The sequence below is a fragment of the Ambystoma mexicanum genome, chromosome 10 (assembly GCF_040938575.1).
Source record: "Ambystoma mexicanum isolate Mex_15411 chromosome 10, UKY_AmexF1_1, whole genome shotgun sequence".
Lineage (NCBI taxonomy): Eukaryota > Metazoa > Chordata > Amphibia > Caudata > Ambystomatidae > Ambystoma > Ambystoma mexicanum.
Genome location: NC_090932.1, coordinates 310,246,525 through 310,269,693, shown reverse-complemented (window position 1 = coordinate 310,269,693; position 23,169 = coordinate 310,246,525). Strand labels below are relative to the sequence as shown.

Below are 23,169 nucleotides of genomic sequence, written 5' to 3'. Positions count from 1 at the left end.
GTATCGTAGGCAGTCATGTTGAAATCTCCACAGATAATGGTAGAAACATTTCCATATGTGAGACACATATCAATCGCATCTGCTATTTTTTTCTTGCATGACTATCGGCTCAATGTATGAGTCGTTCCAATAGAAGTTAAGTATGGATAAATAGTTCTGGATAGGTAGCCCTTTATTACCTGCCTTATCGATTTTTTTGTAAGATTTAGTGTTGAATATAGGGAGACGGGTTAACACTTCCTACAATCTCATAACCTTAATAAGTGTACGGGCGGGCTATCAGGCCCGCACCAGGTCTTCCCATATGACCTCTAATGGTCGGGTTGGTCAGAACGGTGAAACCATCAAGAGTTGGTTCCTCTCAGAGCCATGTCTCCTGTAAGCGGACCATGTCCAGTTTATTCCATGGTAAAGAGTCTTGCAGGATTAGATGGGTGATACCCCTTCGTGTTCCAGGAAACCAGGGTTTGTATGTTGGGAACCCTGGTTTTGTCCTTTCTTGGCTATGTCCTGTTTTTCGCCGCTAATGCCCCAGCTAACCAGCAGGGAATCCAGTGTGTCTGCTGGGTTATCCTTGGGAAATGAAGGCGAAGGGTGTTTTTCCTCTCCGTCAATCGTCAGAGTAAAATTAGTTTTAGATCTCTTTGAGGGTTGGGCAACTATCCGACCAGCTTTGTCGTTTCGCTTAGATATACCCATTTGGGTGGTATCATTCATGTTGAAATAGGTTGTTGTAGGCGAGGCCCTGGGCCGAGTTATATTTCTTATGTCCTCGCCCCCTTTATTATTCTTTCTTTTTTCCGAGGAAGTAGATTTTCGACAGTTCGATGATGTCAAATCCCATGGCTAAGAATTTAGGAGCCACCGATGGAATGAGGTTTTTTGTCCCCACTGAATGTAAATGGATATGGATAAGATCAGCTCGAGACTCAATAATTGTGATGTCGTCCGTTGACAGATTTTTCAATCGCAGGATCAGGTGGCTTAACCCCACTACATTTTTACGATTGAGGATAAGTCATTCCCCTTTTTCGATGACTCTCTCTAATCTGTGATGGTCTTTCTTCAGGTTAGGCCACTGTGTCACGGCAGGGTTTGCAGACTTAGATTCTATATTGTCCACCCTGTATTTATCATAGGTGGATGGACCCTTCTTTTTAATAGGGCCTATCGATGGCTTCCATGATCTCATGTAATTGCCTGTGTTCTTTAATGAAGTATTATCTTTTTGGTTTCTATGTGGCCTGTGGAGATTGGGGCTCTGGATGGTTCCCGCGGAGAATCTCTGTTGTAGGTGCCAAGTCAACTTGTTGTTTTATAGTTCTCACCCTCTTGCAGTTGATTTGAGAACTTAGCGATGAGTCTTTCTCGTTTTTCTGATAGTATAAAAAATAGCGTGCCTTCAAAGGATGAATAGTGTTTTCCTCGGTAGGTTAAAGATGGAGCGCCAGGCTGACTCTGCTTCACCTTTCCCAGGGTTCTTGCCCATGTATGGGATTACATCTCAGGAGGTGGTATAGCTGCTTCATCCTCTTCCACTGAGTAAACTGATAAGTCTAAAAGGTCTAAATTGGACTGGTCCAGCTGTTGTACTGAGGGACCAGGACCTTTCCCAAAACAGGGTTTCAGCTGAGTAGTGGCTTGTGTCCTAGGGTCCTCATATAGGGTCCCTGACGTAGAATCTCTAGGTGACTAAGGCGATAGAGTAAGGTTTCTTTTCTTGCTCTTTCTATTTCGCAGATTTAAACTCTCCTTTACTGGCAAAGTTCCTTTCCCAGATTTCTCAAAAAAAGGGTAAATCTGGTCTGCAATACTTGTTTCAAGGTTTATTATAGGTGTCTCCAGCCCTCCTTCCTGCAGAACCCTAAGTAAGTAACTAGCCTCACCACTAGGCTCTGAACATCTTATAGGGGAAGAGGGAAGAGCTTCACCCCCCCCCCCCTCCCCTCCTTTTGGCTGCTGCCTTTTAGTTTTTTTTTTTGCCGGGCTTTTGAAATTCTTTGCCATGTTCACCGTTTTAGGCAGATTGTTAACCAGCACCTTTAATGTATCCATAGGTTTCAGCAGTGCTAGCCCAGCATTCAGGGCTGCTGAAGTAAGAGACGCTGGGAGGACCGTGGGCTCTTCCTGTCTGGATAACGACTCCTTAGCCGCAATAAACCCCTTCATGAATATCATTTTTGTATGTATCATTGCTAATAGAATAGTATGGTCAGCTAGAGTTTCATGAATAGCTTTGTAAAGCTTCATGAATGGTGCCATAGCTGTTATGACAATGGACATCTGAGTGAATGGATCCTGTTTTTGTGATTTCATTTGTTTAGTTGTGTGGCTTGACTGGGGGTAATGTTCCGTTTGCTGTTTATTGGTTTCCTCAGGTTCTCAGTGGCCATCTAGGTATCGAGACCCAGCCACCACAGGCTGCTGATGGTCAGATTGGTACGAAGTTCTATTGCTGATGTTACTTTCTTCAAGGCTATATTTCACCAGGTTACTTTGTGGAGCGTTCCTGGCAGAGTCATCCTAATTCCCTATAGGCCTATTGCAGGGTATTATAACCCCTGTTGTCCTATATTGGGCTCCCGGGCTTGACTTGGTTGAAACTGGGGAGAAAAAGCCATGGATAACGAGGTCCTCTGGGACAGCTGTTTTAATCTACTATCTGGGCCCTCAAAGTTGTACTGCAGGTCTAAAGAGTTTGTTGATACAGAAGAAGACAATCTTGGGTGCTTCCTCAGAGGTGTAGAGGGAGTGTACGTTTCGATACTCAAGTCATCTACCGTCTCACTCTCCCCATGTCATAGTGAGGATACCAGTGGAGAGCTAGCCAACTTTGAATCGTCCCTTGTAACTTCCAGTAGTTCTGCATCCGTCAGGTTGTTTATTGGACGTTCAGGTTGGGTTTCCATATGCCCCCATATGTGCCCCGGTACGTTGCTTCTGGGCACCAACTGGGCTTCTGGTTGGCCAGAGTTTTGTTTTACGATTAATGTACATGGCTGGAGCTCCTCCTTCTTTTGGCTTAATGGGCCTCGCCATTTCCATTTAAGAGATGATTGCATAAGAATAGGAGCAGGCAAAGGGGGAAGGCGGAGTTCTGCCAAATCAGACATGTTTTAGTAGACTGGGGGACGATGCGATTTCCATCGGGGGAGACAGCGCCTCATTGATCTTTAAGTTCCGGATTGTTGGAGCCTCGCCCAATGAACATATGTCATAAGTATCCGTTGTTGGGGTCGATCGTCCTGAAAGTAGTTAAAGTTCTAGATGAAACAGCAGGGGACTTTCTAAGGTTTGCCTGAGCGTTTGTTTTAACAGACGGGATCTTAGAGACTGACCAGGCATCTAACTGCCTTGTCTCGTTATGTCCTTTTTGTGGTGGTGAATAACCCTCCAAGGCCACTGGTAGTGGGGCTGACCCAAGGCGACCGATAATCGAATGCCCACACTCGCCTTTAAATGTAGGTCTTCCCCAAGCGGTCCGCCGCCCAGGAGCGAGCTCGAGGGGAGGCGGGGGGAATAAACGTTCCATTCCCTCCTCCCCAATGGCGGTAGAGCTCGAAGGCGTCTCGGTCATGACTGGCATCAGCGGGATAGAAATAGCTCAGTCTTGGGGCTTACCTTGGTGGCTCATAACTTGGGGCCCCTCACAAGGAAGGCCAGGGTCCTCCAGGGCCTCACTGGGGATAGAGCCTCTCTCGAATAGCTTCTCTCTGCGTAAGCTCCTCAGGCTGCTAGCTCACTCCTGTGAGGTGTTAAGTTCAGCTTGGTCCTTTTTCCCCAACTTCTTGGACATATGACTGATGCAGAGCCGGCAGCCGGGCCAGACACTCTGGACAGTCGGTTAACTGGCGAGTGACTGGACTAGACACCGCTCTCTGTGCAGGCGCTCCGTGCCTGGGAGGGGAATAAACAGATTCCTTCCTCAGTTAAAGTGGCAGAGACTGCTTTGCTTCACACATGCTGTCTGGCTTATACCGCGTTCCTCAGCGGGGCAGGCAAGGCAGAGCAGAGCAGGTACTCAGTCTTATGGCATCCTACATTTTCCAGGTGCCCAAAGCCCGTCTGAGAATGAGGTCTCTCCAATGGGCCCTCACAGCCCAATGGTCACAGTTCTCCGACAGGATGACAGAACTTCTCCAGGGTCGCACAGGATCTCCTGTGGTGGACCTGCAATAAGAATGTGTTGAAGGGAGAACATTTTGGTAACCATGCCCAGAGATGACAGTAGTTACAGATGCTTCCCTCACAGGTCGGGGAGCTCATGCAAACGATCTGAAGATCAGCGGTCGTTGGTCTTGATTGGTGTCCAGACTCCACCTCAACCTTGTAGAGCTGAGGGCAATCAGACTGGCGTTGATGGCTTTCTGCCCTCTATGCGGGGGAAGAATGTCCTGATAATGAGGGCCAACACAGTGGCCATGTACTACCTCAACAAAAGAGGAGGTGTAGGGTCACTACCACTGTGCAGAGAAGCAATGCAGCTCTGGTGTTGGCCATTGCAAGTGGGAGTTAGCTCAGGAAGTCCTGATGGAGATCCTTGCCCCTTTGAGAAACCCTGCAAGTGGATCTGTTTGCATCCAGTGTCAACAGGAAATGTGATCTGTTGGTGGGCTGGGAATTTCCACTTCTGTACTCTCACCTGTCCCCATTATTCCTCATGTCAGCAGGAGGTTGAGGAAGTTCAGGAAACACATAATCCCTATTGCTCCGAATTTGACCAGAGGGACGTGGTAACCCAGTCCTTCTGGATATGTTCATCTGCCCTCCAATTCTTCTTCCCGAAAGAGTATTTACTCTCGCAGAAGGGTGGTGCCTTCTTAACCCAGAAATCAGAACCTTCACTCCTGGTTTCTGAGCGGTTAAGATACAAAGATTGGCACCTTCCGGAAGACATATAATGTAGGTTTTCCTTTCAGTCTGAAGGCCAGCAACGAAAGCTCTGTACCATTGCTGTTATAACAGATTTTGCAGCTGGCACAGAATTAAGAACATTGACCCGTTTACTTGGATTACTCCATTAGTGTTGTCCTTCTTACTAGGTTTGGCCTATCAGGGACTGCAGGTTTGTACTGCAAAGGATACCTAGCAGCGCTTAGCATTTTTATGCGCGTGCCTAAACAAGGTTCATTTTTCAAAGTCCTGATTGCGGTTAATATCTTACAGGGTCCGACTAACATCTTGCCTTTGTTCCCATTTATAGTACTGGTCTGGGATTTTAACTTGGTGTTGAAGTTCCTGATGGGAGCTCAGTTTGAACCTCTGCATTCATGTCCATTGCGAATGCTTACTTTAAAGACGGTGCGGATGGGCCTATAATCACCTTAACCCAAATTAGACACACCACTTAAACAAGTGCACGTTTGTCCGTAAAGCAAGTTTATTGTACAATCAGCCGGGAGGAGCTAGTTGACGCTATAGAGTCAAGCTAACCCGAGTCTCGTTGAAACACACCAAGACTTCACATAACACACATTTTGCAACAGTTAAAATATTCCCACATATTTTATTACAAATCATGCCCCCACACGATTGGTCAAACCCATACAAATGAAATCCAATCTTCTCTAATTTCCAGGTTCATTGGTTACATTTGTTTAATTACCATCATCGCCTCATATTTAAAGCACACCCCTTTTGGGTATTTGTTCATGGTAGGTCATGGCATCATCACTGTAAGAAAGGCATGGTATCATGAATGAAGAGCGACGCAAATGAAGCACAGTTTAATGGTGTTTGTTTTGCAAAGATGGGGTGGTAGAATGCCTATCTAGCACTAAATCGAAGGATGGGAGCAAGATTTCCAATCCTTATGCTATAAGAAATGGTTTGGGGGGGTGGGGGGGGGGTGAAGGGTGTATGCAAAAGAAAACGGTGTTGAAGAAAGTGTGCATCAGGATTACTGAACAGTGGGGTTCCCTTCCCATGATTTCAGCATGGCACAAGGGGGCACACTCGGACTTTGGAACACACTCTGGCTTCTTCGGCTCATGGATGCAGTCCGGGACATAAGCCAGGGCCTTCTGCGACAGTCTCTTTCCAAAACTAAGTCTCTAATTCACAGAATGCTTGGACACACACAAAACAAAGTTCCTTCTCTTTAGGATCTCAAAGCTCAGGTTCACAGTTCATAATGGGTTTCCCTCGATTGGGCTATGACCCCTTTTTAAACAGTCTCCATAGGTCTCCCTCAGTCAGGCTTGGACCTTTCGCAAGGGATTTAAAAGTTCCTGTAGGCCTCCATCAGTGGGCTCGAACCTCGCAACCACAACACTTTAGGGGTTTCCTGCCCCTAAACTTCCAATCCCTTTAATTCAGTTTCTCAGAGTCTTACATGTTAGTCCAGACAGAGACTTTTGATTGGGCACTTTCACTATGCCGGACCTCTGTTACTCTGTAACACCTGTCCACAGTTCACAAGTTACAGGCACGGTGCAGATGTCTTTGGGGCTGCATTTTCACTACATTTCCCATAATACACCTTACCTTATGGTTTAAATAGTGGATTTCATGCTCACAAGAAAGCTTCATATATTTCTGACCAGCTCCCTCTTCAGCTTCACACGCGTGCGGGTTGCCCCTCACTCAGAACCTCACAAGCCAAGTGATGTTGTCGGGGAAAAGACTTGCAGCTCTCAGGCCTGAGGTTGGGGCCTCGCCATCTGCCCCTCTGCCTCCCTGGGGAGCAACATCCACCCAGAGAAAGCAACACTGGCCTGCTACGAACAGCTCTCCCTGCCTTTTGGCTCTCTCTCTCCAGGCTGCAAGCCTCCAGCCACACTGGGTTAGCGTTCTGGCATCTCGCTTGTCCTTGACCCAAGTAGCAAGTGGGACTGGGATTGAGAAGGGATCACCTGCTGGACTCAGCCACGCAGCCTCCCTTCAGTTCTCCCAACTGCTGTTCTCTGTTCTGCCAGGAACTCCACCTTTTATACACCTGGGTTTCTTTAACGGGCTGCAGGTGTGAGTTCTGGGCTGGGTCTGCCTGTCCTTGTATTAACATGGGCAGTCTGTCTTCTGTCTGTGGTTTTGAGTAATCTTCATTCTTCTTAGTCGTCTCCGCCTCTTAATGATTTTGGAAATTGTGGAGGGGGAGTTATGATGAAATTGTCCTTTAAAGGCAGAATAGGTGTGATTGAAAGCTTAACCCTGCTTGGCCTTAATGGGGCAGGGCAACTGCATATTACTAGAGATCTTATTTCTAGTTGTAGTACATGGATAACTCTGCGGGGTAAGAAAATTATGGGAGATGTAGTTTCCTGCCGTGACGGTAGATGGCGTGTGTACGGACACGTCAGAAAAAGAGGGATGTATTAAATGTCTCCTGGGTTTAGAATTGGGGCGGGGGAGACTAGGTCATTTTTAAGGGTCAAAAGATGGTTTGATTTCCCATGGGGATTTCTCTTTTTTCTAAGTTAGAGATGGGGTGCGACAGGATTCTGTTGACAATATCCTCCAAAGACCGAGGGGTTATTGGGTCTGGGCGTGTCGCACAAAAGGGTGCAATACTGCGTCTTGCCGAAGGGCATTCCTCCAACAGTCCCCAAGGATGCCTCGTCCAGGTGATCCTCCTGCACTGGTCCACCCCCAGGGTCTGGGAAAGAATCCCGGGGGGTATATGTGAAACCATCATAAGGTTTCTCACATCACATACTTACACATTTAAAAACCAACATAATGCATTACTAGTTCCAACTGGCCTAGGACCTTCTAAACCCAGACGTGCTTTCACATTGTTTGTAAAGACACTTCAAACAATATAGGGAGGAGAAGAATAAAGAGGTTCCCTTTGAACTGACAATAGCTCTCTCACCTGACCTGCTGCCGTCCTTGGAACACTCTAATCTAGCCAACTACCAATTCAACCACATGTCCTCCGGACACAATATAAGAAAATAATCGAAACTCAAAGTTTCGGTCAACTCTGCCCTTAGGTGTCTCTTCACCCCAGGTTTAATACTCGGTCACAAACCGATGGCCGGATTCCCCTGGACAATAAGTAACGAGCACCCATGCACTTAAAAAGATTGCATCTCATTTCTGCAGTACTGCCAAGTTGTAAAATCCCCTGGCCTTCCGTGGCTGACAATCTGGTATTGTTGCAGCTGCCGCGTCCTTCAGTCCTTGCCAAACCAGTTTTCCCAGTCGCACAGAGTTCAACTCGCAGGCTCTGGTTGCCAAATGATGAAAAGAAACACACGGCATACAGATTTGTACATTCCCATGTACCCCAAACTGTCCCAAACATTTGTCTCTTGAGACCCCCATGTATGTATGTCGGTGCATGCATGTTTAAAAATACTGCGTCCTCTTACCAGTGGTTTCTTCATGAGATCTAATTTCTCACATGCGCGTTATGAAGCTCCTCATTGCCGAGCTTCTAGGTGCTTGCACAACATACCTATATTGCATATCTATTTCTCCAGCATTGGATCTTTCATGGATTCACATGCTTAGAATATTCCCCGTGGTCAGGCTGGGAATCCTCGGTAAGTTATATAGACCTTTTCCATAGGAAAACCTCTGACACTTTTGTGTCCTATCTACGTCGGTTTGGGCCGCGTACGGCAGCGCCACTAGGACGTAGAGGTATAAGTAGCCCCGCCCCCGCGGTTCCCTCAGATTTCAACAGTCTTCCAAAGTAGTGGGATTACCTCGAGTATCTACTATTTTATTTGGTTGTGCGCTCTTCTTCTTCGACTGTTTCTTTTTTAAGAATGTCTGGAAAGGCGTTATTTCGTCCATGTGCTACATGCAGTCTTATGAAAGTATATGAAGGAGACGGGCATATGGACTGTATTTACTGCCTTCACCCTCATACGGCGGACACGTGTGAGATCTGTCAGGGCTTCTCACAAAAGATCCTAAAAGACCGCAACAGACGCCTGGCACTTGACTCGGTGACGGAGCGGGTGCGTACCCGGCATCGGAGGTAGACTCTACAGCCTCGAGATCTAAGTCTCCTGTCCCCCCTCTTCGATCAGTGTCGGCGGAGCCTCCGGCGAAGAAATCGCGCTCATCTGAAAAACGCCCTTCGGAGAAACATCCTATGGTCCTCCTCTTCACATAAGGCTTCGTCTTCCTCCTCATCTAAAACAGAGAGAAAAGACTCATCAAAATCCTCCTCAGGAGACCGTTCTAAGTCTACCTCGAGTCGAGAGTCCTCGTCCCACAAGTCGAGGTCAAAAACTGCGGGAACGCCTCAAGGTCCTGCTCCACAGACTTCATCGGCGACGATCCGGTCGTCGATGCCTGTATTGCCTTCGGCGACGACTCTTCCAATGGCTATTTCGTCAGGTCAAACAGCGCCTATGGAAAAGATGTCATCGTCGACGGTGGCCCTGTCGGTGGGATGGCAACCGGAGGTTTTTGATCCGATCCCGCCTGAGGCCTTGCTGCAACCAGAAGCAGTTTTCTCCATCTCGGCGGAGGATGACCGTGATCCGGTCGCACATCAACCGATCGGGGTCGCTCTTTAGTGGAAGTGCCATTCCAGTTACCTCTTCCTTACTGAATCCCCAGGCTGTTCTGTCCCTGGAGGTGTTGAACACATTACAGAAGCTGTTGGAGCGGTTGGACACTCGGTTACCTCAGCTTGTCCCGACAGTGTTACAGGCCTTGCCAGTCGTCGAGCCAGGCCCGGCTCCTCGCCCTCCATCCAGAATTTCAACCGCTTACCGGTTGAGAAAGATCGTTCTCGTCCACAGGAAGAAGGAGAACTGTCGGAGTCGGAACGTGAAGGGTCGGGTTCAGACATCTCGTTATCCCCCTCAAGGGACCCTACATGGGACTCTGAAGCAGAGATGGAAACTCCGAAGAGTCTGGCGCAGCCATCACCACCTGATGATGTGGGTGCTTTCCATGCCATAATGGGTAAGGCATGTGCGGAGTTTGGCCTAGTCCCAGAAGAAGAGAAAAAAGATTGTTTTCTGTTCGATCATATGGGCAAGAGAAGAAAGGCGATATTTGCTATCCCCATTTTAGACCATGTCTGGCAGGAGGGACTAAAAACCATGCGTCACCCTTTTTCAGAACCGGCAGCAAAAGGTCTATTGGAAAAGAAATTCAAGGCTCCGGAATCAACTCCCAAGTGCTTGGCGTCTCAACCTTCGCCGAAATCAGTGGAATCCGCCGCCGCGGCCAGAAAGGCAAGGTCGCAACACAAATGCACGACCCCGCCAGACAACGAAGCCAGGAAAAAAGTGCTATCGGTTGGAGCGACTACAGTTAAAGCAGCCAACTCCCTGGCTATTATGGCCAGGTGTGATGGGGAGATGTGGCATCGCCTAGCTCCTATCTTGGACCATCTGCCGGAGGAACACATGAAGTCTGCCATGCTGCTCGTACGTGAGGGAGAAGAGGCTTCCAATCATTCCATTAACATTGCTGTCGACCTGGCGGAATCAGGCTTTAAGCAAATCAACAATGGCATAGTGTTACGAAGGCAAGCCTGGCTTAAGTGCACGATGTTCAGACCAGAGGTACAATATAAGGTAATGGATATGCCGTGCGAAGGAGAACACCTGTTTGAGGAGAAAGTGGATGAAGCCTTGAAGGGCATGAAAGAAGATTCTGACATGGCTCGTTCCCTTGGAGCCCTCCAGAGTGGTAGGAATTTTTGTTCCTTTCGTCTCTTCAGAGGAGCATCAGGTAACTCCCAGTTTGGATCATCTAGAGACCGAGGTTTCAGCAGACCCTCCTACTCTTCCCAAGGCTACAGACATGCAGCCCAAGCTACTTGTAAAGGCAGAGATTACCAATCCTCCAGACGACGAGGCGCCTACTCCTCGTCGACGAAGGATAAACGGGCCAAAAGCCAGCAATGAAAACTTACAGAACGTCCTGGGGGGCAGAGTGTCTCGTCACGTCGACGAGTGGGCACGCATAACAGACCAATGGGTTTTGGAAACAATACATCTGGGCCATTCTCTACAGTTCAAGGGCAAGCCACCACGCATTCCACCGGTGTTCTCGACGCAGCCCCACTTTCAAATACTAATGCAAGAGGTGGCGCTTATGCTGCAGAAAGGGGCTATAGAATTGGTCCCAGTGGCAGAAAGAGGACAGGGAGTGTACTCCCGCTACTTTGTCGTCAAGAAACCGAATGGAAAATGGCGTCCCATTCTAGATCTGCGAGCTCTCATCAAACTGCTCAAGAATCTAAAATTCAAGATGCTTACACTCGAAGAAGTGATCCGTTCGATACAACTGGGCGATTATTTGTCATCGCTAGACCTTCAGGACGCATACTTCCATATCCCGATGCGTCGACGACACAAAAGATTTCTACAGTTCGTCGTCGGACGAACCCACTATCAGTTCAAGGTCCTCCCATTCGGACTGAAATCGTCTCCCAGGACGTTCACGAAATGTCTGGCTCCAGTAGCAGCCTGGTTAAGGAAAGAAGGTCATCATGTGTACCCTTATCTGGACGATTGGCTAGTGAGGGGATTGTCTCCGGAAAGGGCACAGGAAAGTCTGAATGCCACCACGTGCCTCCTACAACGCTTGGGCTTCGCAATAAACTTCGAAAAGTCCTCCTTATTGCCATCAAGGACCTTGGTCTTTCTGGGGGCGGAGTTCCTTACGCAGTCAGGACCGGTAAAGCCATCCGTCGAAAGGGTTCTGAAACTGCAGCAAAAAGCATCGGATTGGAAAGTCGACACCAGAGTGTCAGTGCGAAGGTACACGTCCCTACTGGGGACTATGTCGTCCTGCATACCCTTAATCAACAATTGTTGTCTCTTCATGAGACCGATTCAGGAATTCTTGGCGGATCGATCGGCACAGAGTCAAGGGCGTTGGTCGGACAAATTGACCATCAACAGCAAACTCGTGCAGGTGCTTCAATGGTGGAGAGTTTCCAGAAATCTGACAAAGGGAATGCCCTTGCTGGAACCAGTGTTCCAGATGACAGTGGTGACGGATGCTTCTCTAACTGGATGGGGAGCTCATCTGGATTCCCTACAAGTTCAGGGTCGTTGGTCATCGCAGGAGTACGGCCTTCATATCAATGTGCTGGAACTAAGGGCGGTGTGTTGGGCCCTGAAATCCTTTCTTCCACGGATAAAGGGATCAGTTGTACGGATTATGACAGACAACACAACAACAATGTTCTATCTAAGGAAACAGGGAGGAACTCGCTCCAGAACTCTACCGACCGAAGCCCAGGAGATCTGGCATTGGGCCCTTCAGCAGAAGATATATCTATTGGCGTTCCACTTGCCAGGAGTCAAAAACGTGCAAGCAGACTCTCTCAGCAGCGAGATGAATCGACTACACGAATGGGAACTGAACGACAACAACTACACCGTGTCTTCGAGAAATGGGTTTGTCCGGCCCTCGATCTCTTTGCGACGAGAGACAACAGGAAATGGCCACAATACGCGAGCAGGTGGCCACAGCAAGACTTGCTAGGGGAAGCGTTCTCTTTCCCGTGGACGGACAAGTTTCTGTATGCCTTTCCCCCGTTTCCGCTCATACGTCGGACGCTGCAATGGATCCACAGATATCCATGTCGGGTGATCCTGGAGGCCCCGTACCAGGCCAGACAAGTGTGGTTCTCCTATCTACTCCATCGTTCAGCGGCAGAACAATGAGGTTCCAGAAAATCCCGAACCTTCTGTCTCAGGAGAAAGGGGTCGTTTGGCATCACGGCCCCGACAGCCTCAGTCTGACAGCCTGGCTCCCGATTTCTCCGAGTTTGGTACGTTAGAGATTCCAGCGGACTGTCGCATTTTGCAAGCGGCGAGGGCGCCGTCCACGAACGCTTCATATTCATACAAATGGAAGAGATTCTGCGTATGGTGCGAAGGTCAACCAGGTTTGGTCCCGCTTAATATCAACCCGGAACAGCTTCTACCATACTTGCTACTCCTAGCTCAAAAAGGCTTGTCCGTTTCATCCATAAAAGTGCATCTGGCTGCCATTTCGAGATTTACTCGGAAGAGACATTCAACTCCGTTATTTAGTGACCGGCTGATGAAACATTTCCTTAAAGGATTGTTCCGAACCTTTCCTCCCGAGATAAAGTTTCCTCCAAGCTGAAGTCTTAACCTGGTTCTGGCAGCGCTGATGAAGGCCCCTTTTGAGCCGATGTCATCGTCATTGAAATTTTAGTCGTGGAAATTGCCTTTTCTGGTGGCTATTACTTCGGCTCGACGACTGTCAGAAATACAAGCTTTAGTGATCGATCCACCGTACTTGAGATTTTTCAATAATAAAGTCGTGTTGGCTACTAATCCTCATTTCATTCCTAAAGTACCTACCATGTTCCATAAGCACTCTTCTATAGTGCTGCTGCAGTTTTTTCCAACACCTTCGTCGGTTGCGGAGAAGACTCTCCATACATTGGATGTGAAAAGAGCTTTAACATTTTACCTCCATCGCACTCAAAGCTTCAGAGACACGAGACAGCTTTTTGTGGCTTATAGCCCTTCGGCTCAAGGTAAGCCGATCTCAAAACAAGGACTAGCCCGATGGGTGTCGTCTACTATTTCCTTTGGTCACTCAAAAGCCGGAAAACCGCTGGAGAAGCATCCAAGAGCCCATTCGACGAGATCCACTTCTTCGTCGACGGCATTGTGGTCCGGAATTCCGCTGGGAGATGTCAGGCGGCTTCCTGGTCGGTACCCCACACGTTTACCCGGCATTATTGCCTCGAACAGCAACATGCTGAGGATACACAGATGGGTCGTGCAGTCCTACGGCACCTGTTTCAATAAGGTAAGCCCCAATTAAGGGGTCATATCCTTCGGCTAATGTACTTTGAAGTGTGATGTTTTCACTGTTAACATACTATAATGTGATGTTTTGCCATGATAAATATGCATTATAGTTATTGTGATATTGGTTTGCATACACACCTCCAATGTTGGGGGGGATGCTGCTATACAATCTGTTCTAAGCATGTGAATCCATGAAAGATCCAATGCTAGAGAAGGGAACAGTTTCTTACCTGTAACTCCATTTCTCCAGCATTGGTATCTTTCATGGATTCACATGCGCCCGCCAGCCTCCCCTACGCATGCAAACCAGAGATCCCCCATACTACTTTGGGGGTCGAAATCTGAGGGAGCCGCGGGGGCGGGGCTACTTATACCTCTACGTCCTAGTGGCGGTGCCGTACGTGGCCCAAAACGACATAGATGGGACACAAAAGTGTCAGAAGTTTTCCCATGGAAAAGGTCTATATAACTTACCGAGGATTCCCAGCCTGACGACAGGGGAATATTCTAAGCATGTGAATCCATGAAAGATACCAATGCTGGAGAAATGGAGTTACAGGTAAGAAACTATTCCCTTAATTGGTGGTTTTGACATTTATCTTGCTGCGCACGTGCAATCTAAAATGGATCAACTTAAACACAATAGTAACACTGAAAGTAACGCATATCCCAGACCCATTAACTATGCCAAATAGATGTATCGCAACAATATTGCCATTCTCCCAGTCACCAATATAGCGCGCACAACGTGAACCCCCCCCCCCCCCCCCCCCCCCCCTCTCTCATTGGGTCCTTTTTCGACCGCCCCAACACAACTATCTTTTTAACAGCAATTACATCGGCTCTCATAGTGAGTTAGCGAGCTTCAAACTTTCTTCCAAACCACCATTTACAAACTTCATTAAGGATAAGGTGGTTTTGAAGGTTTCTTGCCAAAAGTAGTAGAGACACAGATCCCCTTTGGTCTGGTTACATGGGATGCCAGTGGAGGCAAGCGAACTGCGGGTCCTACCCGATTCATTTTAATACCGACTCCTGGTACGCAGTAAGAACTGCTTTGAGTTGGAAGGAGACACTGGGGGAGAGCTGCGCTGTACCTGTCCCTATGCACACACTGTTCACGTTGGGGCCTTGCATTTGCTTGGGGCTGAATGGATCCATTACCTAACGCATGTTTGCTAGCTCGCTTTGCAGATAAGTGAGGAAGAGGTGCCTTACTGTACTGCAGTAGTGCCATGAGGGTGAGCGCATGGGGATCCGTGCACATGTTTTCTTTCAGAACGCTGTAGGTATGAGCCCTGTAGATTCCGACTTTGAGTGTGTACGAGCAGTGGATTTGTCCTTTGTGGGGAGCAGCGCTGTGCCTGGCTGGGTCAGGACCCAAATGCTTTGCGGCTTCTGTCCTCGGAATGCCCATGGGATTCTGATGCATGCACACACATCATGTAATATGCATCCCGAGTGAGGAGTCAACCTGCTATAGGGCACACTGCATTTATATGGGAAAGTGACAGGATAAGGTTGTGGACCTTCTTCGGGGAATATACCCCTCCCACCCCTACTTCCTGCTGACTGTCACTCTGCCTCACCTATTACATCTATGCTGCATTCATCTTGCTAAGAAGGGACTGACTAGCTGCTCGGCCCTGAAGAGTTTGGCTGTGACTTCCGCCTGCCTGTCTATCTGCTGCTAGGCCGCCTGGTGTTTATCCGTGCATTTTGCAGCTCCTCTGTCCATCTCTCTCTCTCCTCGTTACTCCTGTGGTGTTCTCCATCTCCTCAATCTATTCCAACTGCAACTGTATCACCTATCCTATCCTATCTCACTCTTGAAGCCTGGAAGAAAAAAGTTGTAAAAAGCTCTTGCATCTCTAATCCAGGCTTACCTATTGCTGATGCCTAGGTTAACGCTTCCTCCAGGCAGACTATTCATGGCAGCCTCTTTCTGCCCGCTCCCCGGACCTATGGACTGCCCATTTGGTCTAAACCCACTCCCCTTTTTCCACTTCACCCATTAATGGTGGCACTAGATTAGAAGTACTCTGGGCACACTTCTCACCCTCTAGGTGCATCATTAATGTCTATCAGAAGGACACCTTTATGGCCCAGGGTTCTCAACCTAATCTTCTCCTTATTGACTTACACCTGCCGTCTTTCATGAACTTCCCCCCCTTCTCCTGCTGTTCCTCCTTTCTACTCCCCTCTAACTGCTTCACCACCACCGACGGGAAAACCACCCCCCACTCCCTGCTTGAAAATCTTTCAAAGGTGGTAATCTGCTCCATTTAGCTGCTCTGAATGCTTGTTAAACAATCCTCTGACATCAGTCTCCTTCTTGAAGTCTTTGACCTTGACGTCCTTGCCGTTACCGGGACGTGGTTCAATGCCTGCTCTGTCACTGCTCTTGACACTCTCCTTCCTGAGGGCTACAAGCACCGTTCCAAACCCAGGCCCAACCGGTCTGGATGTAGCAGTGGCCCTGATTTTCCCTGAGTGGGGTCCCTGCTTCTATCAGTCCTACTCAATCATGCTCCTTTTTTGAATGCCTTGTCTGTAGGCTCAGTCTCTCTCACTTACCCTTGCCACCATATATAGGCCGTCTGGCCCTGTCTCTCTCTCTCTCTCTCTCTCCACATTGATTCTCCTGAATCAGCCTTCTCACTGTTCTGACACCTTTGTGACTCCCTCTCCCTTATCATTCTTACTTCTGGTCTGAACCACTCGGCTGGATACACTCTAGATGCTTCATCTCTGCAGACATCCCTCTCTCTCACCCGCTCATTACCCCTTCTCCTGATCTGACCATTCTCTCCCCTCCTCCTGCTTGGGGGCCCTTCGGCCCTCTGGCCAATCAGTCTTCTGCTCTGCCAGCCTCCTTTGCAGTCATTTGACCGATGGTGCGAGTGTCAGTCGCTGCCATTGCTTCCACTTTCATCCCCCCTCCTACCCTTGCTATTGACTCTCCCACTGACTCAGTCCTTGCTATTCACCTAATACCCTTGACATCCTTGCCCCTGTCATGAGGATCTGCCTGAATACTGCCTCCAAGCGTAATGGGTGGTATCACTCCGATCTAGCATCTCTGAAACATTAGTGCAGAGTTGCTGAACAGAGGTGGCAGACCTTGGCTACATCTGCTAAAAAACTGGCCTGTTGCCTACTTCCAAGGCAATACCGTGTCTCCATCTGCTCCAAGAAGAGGGCCCACATTCAAGCCCCCATCTCTGGAGCCACAAACATGGCTGAACATTTAAAACTTGCCAGTACAACTGCAGCCTCTACTTCTCCCCTTCCTTCCAAGGCTCTTGTTAGGACAGTTTTTCTGAAGTCCAGTTAAGGGCCTAGTAAAACCATTCAACTGAGGCAGTACAAGACTCCACTCTTAGTATAAGACTGTACCACCTGAGTACATGGTAGCGTAGGCAGAGCAGCCAGGCTTATCTTAGGAGGGAGAGAGGGCAGTAGATACAGTACAAGTGAAAATTGTAATACAAATGATCCAAAGAAACACTGAAACACTATGTATTATAAAAATAAAGGATTTATTTAAATACAAGTAGGCCCAGATAAATCTAGGGGTTAAGTAAATACTGAAACATTATATGAAATCACAATATAAAACACAACACTATACTTGAAAGTACACAGACCCAAGTATAGACCTTATTTGGAACACCTAACAGTAGTTCTAGGGAAGTCAAAACCTTGTTATACACATTTAGTATAGGCCAAGCCTATTCCTTGGGAGTAAAAGACCAATGATTACTTTTAGATAACTTTTGGTAATACAAGGACAGTAGGCCCTTCCAGTTGTACAGTGACTCTTGGAACAAATCACATAAACAGTCAACTGGACAATATACTTTTGGTGAATATTGAAACACTTATTCTAGGTGCAGTAAAAACCTATAACTACTTTTGTCATAACACACAGTTATACCAGGTGAGCAAAACCTAATGGATGTAATATACAATTACAGATGCTTTGGAAATCAGGGAACCCCAGATTGAGATAAGCAATAACTCTTGTAACTTGTTTTGGATGGCACACAGCTAACACAAGGTAAGTAACACCCACTTACTTTAACTTCACAATGAAGGGGAAAGTAAAACCCAATGTCTCACTTTACAGAATAGATATTCTAGGTAGGCAACAACCTAATGTAGACTTATTAACGACAGCTAGCAGCAAGTCAGGGGAAGCAAGACCCAGTTGGGGGACACTCATACAGTTATCCTAGCAGGACTAACCTGGTAATATCAACACATTACTTTTGTAAAGAGGCACAACCTAATCACAGGAAAGTAAAATACCTTCACATCTACTTTCTTTTAGACTGGCAAAACAGTGGCTAAGGAAGGAAAGATGTTAACCATACTTTTAAGAATAGTGCATCACACATCCAAGATCAGTAAGAACTTTTGTAACTGTTCACTCTTAGAATTACAGTTACCAACCAACTCTTTACAAGTAAGTAAAACACTTGATTTCTTTTCTAGGCAGAAGTCCCAATCCCTTCAAAGTCTTTCCCTTAGAGCATGAGTGTTCTCAGTGGCAGAAGGGGGTCACTAGGACTAGTGACCAACAGGCAGTGTTAGAATAAGTTCTTTAGTAGCAAAAGCCAGAGTTTCCTTAGGAAAACTGGGCAAACAAGTGAGTACTTTACTTCTAGGGTTAATCCAGGGGCTTCACAGAAGACACCCCAGCAGGATTCTAGCAGTGGGACTGGGTGTACTGGACGAGGGACCTCCCAATCACAGAAAACACCCCAGGACTACACAGAAATCCCAACAGGCTTAAGGTAAGTATATACCCAAGCCAACACAGTACCTCAGCAATGAAGAAGAGATTGGAGCAGGAGAACTTCAGGGACTGCAGCCAAATACCCGGTCACTGGATTCCTTGTCCTGGAGACTGAACACAAGACCTCAGAAGGGACTTTGCAGCAGGGATCGATGAAGAAGGCTCTAGGCAAGATTTCTCTCACGGCTGAATGCGGTTCTGCGGGTTTGGCGCCTTTTCAAGGAGCACAGATGAAGACAGAAAATCGCAGTTGAATTCTCGTCGTTTAAAAGGTCCAGCACTCTTGTGAGGGGACTTTTTGGACTCGATTCGTGTCTCTGGAGATAGACCAAGATGCCCACGAAGTTTCAGCGAGATTCGGAATTCGGAAGACCATGCACCGCACAGTGGCAGGAGGTCCCAGGGTATTGGGGTATTGCAAGAACGCAAGGTCGCAGGAACCCGTGGGATGGCTCAAAATGCAGGTCGTCTTGAGTCTAGTGGGTCTCACCAGGCTCTGGGTTCGGGTCGTCGTTTTCGGAGACCCCAGGTCGATCGGAAGGAAGGGCTGCAGCAGGCTCCGGTTACAAAGCAGGCTCTCCGGCCGCTGGAAATCATTCCCGCCGCTTTTCCTTCGTCATCCTCTTCGGTTTTCAGTTCCAGTGGTCGACATGACTTCAGCTTCCAGGTTTCCAGTATTTATCAGAAACTGCAACACAACCTCTGCATTCTCTCCCCGCATTTTACAAGAAAGGGGCGTTTGGCTGTCCAATCAGGACAGCCAACCCCCCACTGGGATTTGGCCCAGTTGAAGGAAGACCTAAGACAAAGGAGGGGGAAGTTTGGGACCCCTCCCCCACTTCCTGTGCTTACAGACTGACTGGAGCCTGGGCGGGGTGCCCAGGGGACTCCCGCCGAAGACAAAACTCAAACAAAGGGTTTTCCCGCCCTGGATGTCAGGGGAAGGAACAAGAAACGACAAGAAACACTAAAATGGCAGAAAAAGAAGACGGGGGCCATTTTGGTAAAAATGAGCACCCTTAGGTGCCTTTACTGCAGCTGTGATTACAGCACGCGGTAAAGGTGCACCAAATTAGTAAAAGGTATCACTGCCACCAGCCATTAAAGGTAAGCTTGTCACTGTAACATAATTGTTACAGTTTAAATGTGCAAGGGGATACATTGTATCTCCCCAGCACTCCACATAAGGTGGGGTGTGCTGGTTTCACAGAAGTAAATGTAAAAGGGATCCAAAGATCCTTTCTACCCTTGGGAACTGTAGTTCACTCAAGGTTAGCACAAGAGAGTTAAACGGGGAGCCCCTAGGGCAACCCAGCAACAACAGGCACTTATTGCCAATAAGTTGTTAGACATGATAACTTTAAAAAGACACTATGGAGAGTCTTAAAAATGACACCCATAAAAAGAGTTAGACAGGTGAGTGTGGAAAAAGGTTCCCACTCACTGAGGTATTAATGGAAAATATCTCACTAGAAAAGCAAAAAGTTCTGGAGTTGAACCAGGCAAGGAAGATTTACCAGCCCTGTGGAAATCTTACCTAACAGCTCTCTGAATCACACTGTCCTCCCATTTCACACCTAAAACACAGGACATCCTGTCCTCGCTCTCGTACACTCCTATCTCTACCCCCGCTCCTGCTCTCCTGCCTCTCTTGGACAACCTCCCCTCTCTCTCTCTCTCTCTCTCATAGCACCTGATGAAGTCGCTACAGTTGTCCGCTCTATGAAGGTCTCCTCGAAATGGGTGCACCCCTGCTCTTCCAGGACTATTAAGGACAATATCTCTTCTCTCACCCCGGCTCTTGCTGATTTCTGTAACCCCTTCGTAACTGACTCTTTCACTCTATCCCTCAAGCACTCCCTTGTAAACACTCTCCTAATAAAGCTGCTTGCGCACCCTTCATGCCCAGCTAAATATCACCCTATCTCTAATCCCCCACTCCCTGGGCCTACTCTTGGAGAAGTTGGTCTTCCCCAACTGATCCATCATACTGAACTTGCAATACCCTCGGCATCATGGACCAGGCACTGGACTGGTTGACTGCCTTTTTAACTAACTGCCCTTCCCAGATGCAACTGGACCCTTTCTCCTCCACCATCTCACTCTTTACCTGCAGCATTCCCCAGGGCTCTATCCTTTCGCCTTGGCTTTTCAACATCTACATTGCACCTCCTGTCCACCTGATCTCCTTCTCTCCACATTTCCAGTGTTATGCTGATGACACACAGCTCTCCTTCAAGCTTCCTTCTACTACCTTCTCTTTCCCCTCTTATTCCCGATAGTCTGACTGCTATTCAGTCATGGTGCGCTTCTAATGATCAGTCTCGATGCCAGTAAGACTGAGATCCTTCTTATTGGGACACCTGCGCCCTGTTTTCCTCCAGCCCCCTGGCGCCCTCCTTGGGCCCTCTACTTCTACTAAGGCTAAAAATCTTGGGGTCATCTTCGACTCTGCCATCTCCTTCACCCCTCACATCTTGGACCTTGTCAAGAAGGACCACTTTCAGCTTCACCTCCTTAGATGCATTCTAACTTTTCCTCACCTTCGTCTAGAAGCTTAATGTCTCCAGAGCTCCTGTCCTCTCCATGGACTACTGCAAAAGGCTCTTCCTCAATCTGCTGCTTTCCTCCCTTCGCCCCCTCAACTAATCCAGAATAGGGCTGCAAGACTTATACTTTGCCTCCAAACCAGGGACCGGATCTCTCCTGCTCTAAAATCTCTCCACTGGCTCCCGGAAGCTTTGAGGATACAATTCAAGACCCTCTACATCATCCACATGGCTTTCTGGGGCCTAGGACCCCTCTATCGCCAACTTTCTCTCCCTAAATACCTCCCCCCTTCAATCTTCTAGTTCCAACTCTCTACTGATCAAACGCTTCTCCAAGCAGATAGTGGGGGTTAGAGCTCTCTTTGGCTGGTGCCTCGCTTTGGAACAGCCTCCCTGCTCCACTCAGACTTGAGCCGGAGCTCTTTAAGTTCCCGAACCCCCCTCAAAACTCTTTTCTCTACCTCTTACCCTCCGCTGCGGATTCCTCCACTGCTGCTGAGACTGGCGGCCTGGTCCTTCATGAGTCTTATAGGCTATAAGGCTCTGCCCAGTCGATTCCAGCAGCCCCCCTCTAACCTCTTCCCCCTCAGCAGTGCCCTCTGCGCCCCCCGCGCCCCACGCATGACTGCTGGCCATCCCCTGCCTAGAGATACCTCTGCCCTAGCACTTAGCCACTGGCCTTCTTCCCTGGCACCCTATAGCATTTTCCCTTCTGGGGGTCCTACTGGCACTTGCCAATACCCTGATCCCACCCCTTTGCCCCCCCTCCCTTCCTGCTCGCTTGCACCTCTCCTCACTGCACTTGCACGTTTCGAATGTCACAAGGTCTAGTAGGACTGCTATTGTTTTACTGTTATTGTAACTGCTTATTTACTCTCCTTCCCCACTTTTGTCTTGTGGCACCTGGAAACACTAGTTTGTTGTATAGGCGCCTTAGAAATACTCAAATAAATAAACTGATCTACTCTGTAAGAACTGCTAATAAAATTAAAGTGTAATAAATGTTGATGCTTTGAATCCACTTTAGGATCTGTGAAGAACCCTGGATGTATTGCCTCATAGTTTTGCCGTTTACTATGAAATTACGCATATAGTTTTAAATATTCTTAGCTCAGTGTTGAACTCATTGTGTGAACCTTATGGTGTTAAGGTTTTTATCATTTTAACTTGACTTTTATTAGATGATTTTCTATTACTGTATGGCATTTTAAGATTGATGTTTGTTTTATGGGATTATGTCCCGAAGTAAAGTATTTGTAGGAGTTAAAAGAAATAAAGTGGGTCAATGAAAAAGGCATGGTCAAGCAGTCGCCTCTAAAAACCATGATTTATCTTTTAATCTTTCAATTCAGACAGTCTGCCAAATTCATTGAACATGTCCACGGTGCCAGGAAGTGTAAAAACTGCGTCGGAACAGAAAATCAGTAAGTCATCTACATATATATCAATTTTGCCTTTAACCCTATTCATTAACAAGCCATGTATTTTGCCTTTAATACATTGTCAAAAATGTACACAGTATAACCACTAGTGGAAGAGACCCCTCCTGCCCTTTGAATACATTTCGTCCCTTTTAACACACCAGATATGATGAATTCTAATTGTCTTGCATCCTCTTGATTGGGTGGTTGAATAGCACATTATGCTTCACATGAATATGTGTGCAAAGCCTATTGCTTGAAAGGCAGGCAGGCTACATAAAGAAGCATTTAAATCTGTTTTTTCATTTGTTTGGAAAGGTTTCTACTTTTCCGTCGCTATTTGGATTTCTTGTTTTCTATCCTGTTTAGGCTGATAACTTTGAACCTCCACCTACCCTCACCTCCCCAACCTTCTGAAGAGCTCTTTAAAATCTTTTTTTGAAGAGCAAATGTTTTGGTTGCTTGTAGTTGGGCGAAAAGGTTACCGTCTGTGATTAAAGACTGGCGTGCGTCAGAGGGACACGTTAAATGTGGTGCTAGCCGGCCTCGTGAAATCTACTCTACCACGAGCATTGTATACTACTTTAAGGAGTGTAGAGTACCATTTCCACAGTATTTAACCCTGTATTTGAATGCCCCTTTTAAAATATTTGTATGCCCCTATTTCA

The 23,169-nt window shown here is 47.6% G+C and overlaps 1 protein-coding gene across 5 annotated transcripts in view; it reads left to right on the top strand.

Moving 5' to 3' along the window:
* GIGYF2 (GRB10 interacting GYF protein 2) overlaps positions 1 to 23,169 on the top strand; it is a 2,415,541-nt gene that overhangs the window by 824,515 nt on the left and 1,567,857 nt on the right. For 4 of the 5 annotated variants that reach the window (XM_069617899.1, XM_069617900.1, XM_069617901.1 and 1 more), the window contains exon 8: positions 22,433 to 22,504. The exons of the other annotated variant lie outside the window; for it this stretch is intronic. In XM_069617899.1, coding sequence (XP_069474000.1) covers positions 22,433 to 22,504 — 72 coding nt within the window. The remainder of the gene's footprint in view (positions 1 to 22,432; positions 22,505 to 23,169) is intronic. 5 annotated transcript variants of the gene reach the window in all.